Source organism: Macadamia integrifolia, chromosome 10, assembly GCF_013358625.1.
Source record: "Macadamia integrifolia cultivar HAES 741 chromosome 10, SCU_Mint_v3, whole genome shotgun sequence".
NCBI classification, from domain to species: Eukaryota; Viridiplantae; Streptophyta; class Magnoliopsida; order Proteales; family Proteaceae; genus Macadamia; species Macadamia integrifolia.
This window is the reverse complement of record NC_056566.1, coordinates 17,816,505-17,820,208: the sequence shown is the minus strand read 5'-3', so window position 1 is coordinate 17,820,208 and position 3,704 is coordinate 17,816,505. Positions and strand designations below refer to the sequence as shown.

General features: G+C 40.3%; 1 protein-coding gene across 1 annotated transcript; it reads right to left on the bottom strand.

Moving 5' to 3' along the window:
- Nucleotides 1–347: 347 nt before the first annotated feature.
- On the bottom strand, nucleotides 348–3,426 carry LOC122090739 (acid phosphatase 1-like). Its single transcript, XM_042660431.1, has 3 exons — nucleotides 2,768–3,426; nucleotides 1,414–1,626; nucleotides 348–611 (listed from the first exon to the last, which is right to left on the bottom strand). Exons 1-3 carry the CDS (start codon nucleotides 3,169–3,171, stop codon nucleotides 434–436), a joined length of 795 nt encoding a protein of 264 aa, XP_042516365.1. The 5' UTR covers nucleotides 3,172–3,426; the 3' UTR covers nucleotides 348–433.
- Between the last annotated feature and the right edge of the window lie 278 nt (nucleotides 3,427–3,704).

Genomic DNA, 3,704 nt, shown 5'->3' with positions numbered 1-3,704 from the left:
ATCTAATTAAACATTGGAATCCCTATGCCTATGCTTGATTTTAAGAAAAATTTAAAGAGAAGGGAATTGAAATTTTTGAACTTAAAAAAGAAAAAAGTGTAATCATTACCCCATGTGGTTATATAAACGAATTAATTTTTTTTACCATATTTGGTAATGATGTTTTTTACGTGTAACACTTATTTTACATTTTATAACAAATGGGTTTTTTTTTTACTGATAAAAGTAACAAAGGGGTTTTGAATGCAAAGTAAAGTGAAAATTAATTACCAGATATGAAATTATTTAGAATTAATGATAACATAGGGTATTGATTACAAAACTTACCTTTTTAAGTACGAAAATTTCACTTTCCTTCTCTTTAATTTCCTTTGCGATCAAACCAAACCTATAAAATTAATGTAATATTTCCAATGTGATAACATTTTTTAGGTTAGGAGATGAAATACATGGGATTAGGAATCTTAAAAGTGCGTGTGCCAGAACAATCCCCTAATAGGTCGGTCCATTGGTCTCCAACGTTTCCCCAAATCCTGTAACCTTCTCCCTCAATTCCTCTACGAATTTCTGACTTGAACACCACGGCGCCTTGTCCCTTATTAGCTTCACTCCTGCAACGCACACATGCGATATGCAATTGAGTGTAATGGAATTTTGCTCACAATAATTGTTAGTGGTTTCAAACCGATTATTTCAGGAGTTCACATCCTCTGTAGTGAGCGATGAGGTGCAATAAGCATTGAATGACTGAGAACATTTTAGTACGAGCTCTAAAGGACTCTCAGTTACCCGATGCTCACTGCACCAGTGCAGCAGCTGCAGATGATTTTCACACCTATTTTAGTCAATAATTTCAGTCGAACCATAATTTGTCCACCTTTGAGGATCAGGATCGAAACTGCCCGATTAATTGGTCCTCAAAGTCAAGACCAAGATCGGTTTATAATTATTCGATATTTTATAAATTTTTTTTTTATATTTTGAGTAATTGGTCCTTGATCGATCGATCTATCAGGTCATTTAGGCTTAACCGAGATTGATCAAATAATTCAAAAAATACAAAATTGAACTATATAAGGAACAATCAGTTCAATTTCGGTTTTATTGGGTGGCCCAAGGATTTAGGGGATGGTATCGACATCAACGATACAGATAATCGATCTGGATTGATCAGAGATTAGGGATCGGTTTCAGCTTATACCGATTCGATTACGGCCAATACAAAACCGATACTTGAAACCATGGGGCGGGCTCAATTAAACCCGTTGGTGTGGACCTAGTTTTGACACCCCTAATATTTATATGGAAAGAGGAACGCTACCCATCTTAGTTCCCCATGCCAGCATGGGGATCGCAAACAGGTAACATTCTTTCTCCCTATTTATATTTCATAATTATTTTTTACAATAATACCTCATGATCAAGCGTTCATAGCCTAGGTATCCTTGGTCATGCAAGTTATCCAAGGTGACTTGGCCAAACCTGGCTTCATCTCTGCCTGTGAGAAGGAAAACCTTAAAACCACTCGAAACCAACTTTCTGAACAATTCAAGAACAGCGGGAACTGCTGGACACTCTCCCTTAAGCATCCATTTCTTGAAAGCTGTTCGATCAAATGGATCGCACCTATATTAACATTGATAAATACAAAATCAAAACTAGATATCTATTATAGAAAGTAAAGAGGTGGATCCAATAGAAAACATCAATTTGGAATTTGTTGGTAATAAAGATTACAAACCAACAATTCTGATTTGATCAACCTCATTAATTTTGAAATTGGATTCTCATAAATGACGAGAATCCGGATCAGGTCCCCCCATATGGGGATGGCAGGGACACATCCCATCCTCCATCCCAACACTAATATAGGAGTCAGAGGTGTGTTGGTGTTGGAAAGCAGGGTGGGGATATTTCCCTACCCATCCCTACGTGGGGACCTGAGCCAAACAATTTATAAATTCCAAAGAATATGTAGTATTTTGGGAAAAGGTTGGGTATGCAAGGGGTATATCCAGATCTGTGTCTATCATTCTCGTCTTCCCCCCTTGAAAAAGTCCCCTATGCCTTTTCCATCCGGTCCTCCATTGGTTGAATCGCTAGCTCCAAAAAAACCACTAAAATATAATATATAACCTCCTCCCTTTAATTTTAATTTGGGAAAAGGTTCTCTGAGCGGCTGGGGTAGTGTATATTAGCACCCTCTATGTCTCTCCTTCTTATATGAAATGACTTTACTGCACTCCAATCCAATGTACATTACCATTTTATCATGCTTCATTGGTGCACTCCCATATTTTGTTTACTAGAGAACCCTCTCCCATTTATTTTGAGGGAAAATGTTCTGTCTTGTGTCTGGATGTCTCCTTCTCCAATAAAGAGTAGAGAGTGCGGATCAGGTCCTCGTACAAGAACGTATGGTGTTTGGTCCACACTTGGACTCCACTTAATCTCTCTCCTCTTTTAATTGGTTTTTATTTTTAGTGGAGTCCAAGTTGACCAAACACTGTACGAGAATGATTCTCGTAGGAATACCTGATCTGGACTCTAAATGGAAGGGAAATATAGACAAGTGGAGTGTTGGCATAGGCCAAACTCGTAGAGAGGGAAAGGAAGATTGAGGATTGTATGAGGGATAGATATAGGGAGTTCCGGCATAGGCCACACTGTGTCTGAGAGAGAGAGAGAGAGAGAGAGAGAGAGGGGATGGGATTGTATGAGGTATAGATGTATGAGAAGCACATACTAAATTGAGAAAGAACTATACCCAAAGCGCTTGTCCTTGTAGTAGAGGAGGTTGGAAAGACAAGTATCATCGATATCAAGGATCCAAGCATCCATGCCATCCTCAGACAGCACTATACCATCAAGGTAAGTGGAGATCTGTTCCATAATCACATCCAAATCGCTTTCATACTGCCCACCAAGCATGTAATTTTCCACGTAGCTCATGCACTGAGGAGGGACTGTTCTCCACGGAAGCACATTGTTTGTCTCCACCGCCGCCCTCCAGCTCAAGCAGTAGCTCACAGCATCCACCGGAGCTGCTTCCTTACCCCTTGAACACGGCGGTTTATTCATTTGGCCGCCGCGGCCACTACTGACCTTTGAGAACATGGCCGTGAACATCAGTACTAACACTTCCCATAGCATCCTCATTTTGGAAAACATATGGGCTTCTATTTATCTCCAGCTACTTATAAGAGAGGGAGAGAGCTAGGAAGGGATTAGTAGTTGTTGTGTCGGCAAAGGGATGGCTTGGTTGAGGATAGCCAGAGGCAGAGGCAGAGGTAGAGCCTGCTACTGCCAAAGGCAAGGAATTATCGCAGTTGTGTTCAGACTTCAGATACTACTGGAGGAGACTGTTTCTAAGGAGGCTTGATGTTTGATGTGTCTAGCGATTGAGCAGGGCCTGTGAGTCCTTCATCCACGGATTCCTCAAAAGAGTGCATGAGCAAAGGCATGGATGTCGAAATTTATAAGGGACAGGCTCATTTGGTTTTTTCAAAAAAAAACGAAAGATGAAAAAGATAGTGGTTGACGAGAATCAATCACAAAAGTCCATATGTCCAGAAAAGAGACCCATTCTTGCCGTCTATGCATTTGATAATAACAAGGGGAAAGGAACCCTACCAGAGAGCGCACAAGGGAACAAGGACTCATTTCATGGGATCTAGTGAGAAGGTGCAGGGAACGAGATCAGT

What these genes read in the sequence shown, in the direction of transcription:
- LOC122090739 (XM_042660431.1), bottom strand. Translation starts at nt 3,171, where the DNA reads ATGTTTTCCAAAATGAGGATGCTATGGGAAGTGTTAGTACTGATGTTC. An exon ending in TACAAGGACAAGCGCTTTGG is followed by an intron (nt 1,627 to 2,767) that starts GTATAGTTCTTT and finishes ATGTTAATATAG; the next exon opens with GTGCGATCCATTTGATCGAA. An exon ending in TATGAACGCTTGATCATGAG is followed by an intron (nt 612 to 1,413) that starts GTATTATTGTAA and finishes TGTGCGTTGCAG; the next exon opens with GAGTGAAGCTAATAAGGGAC.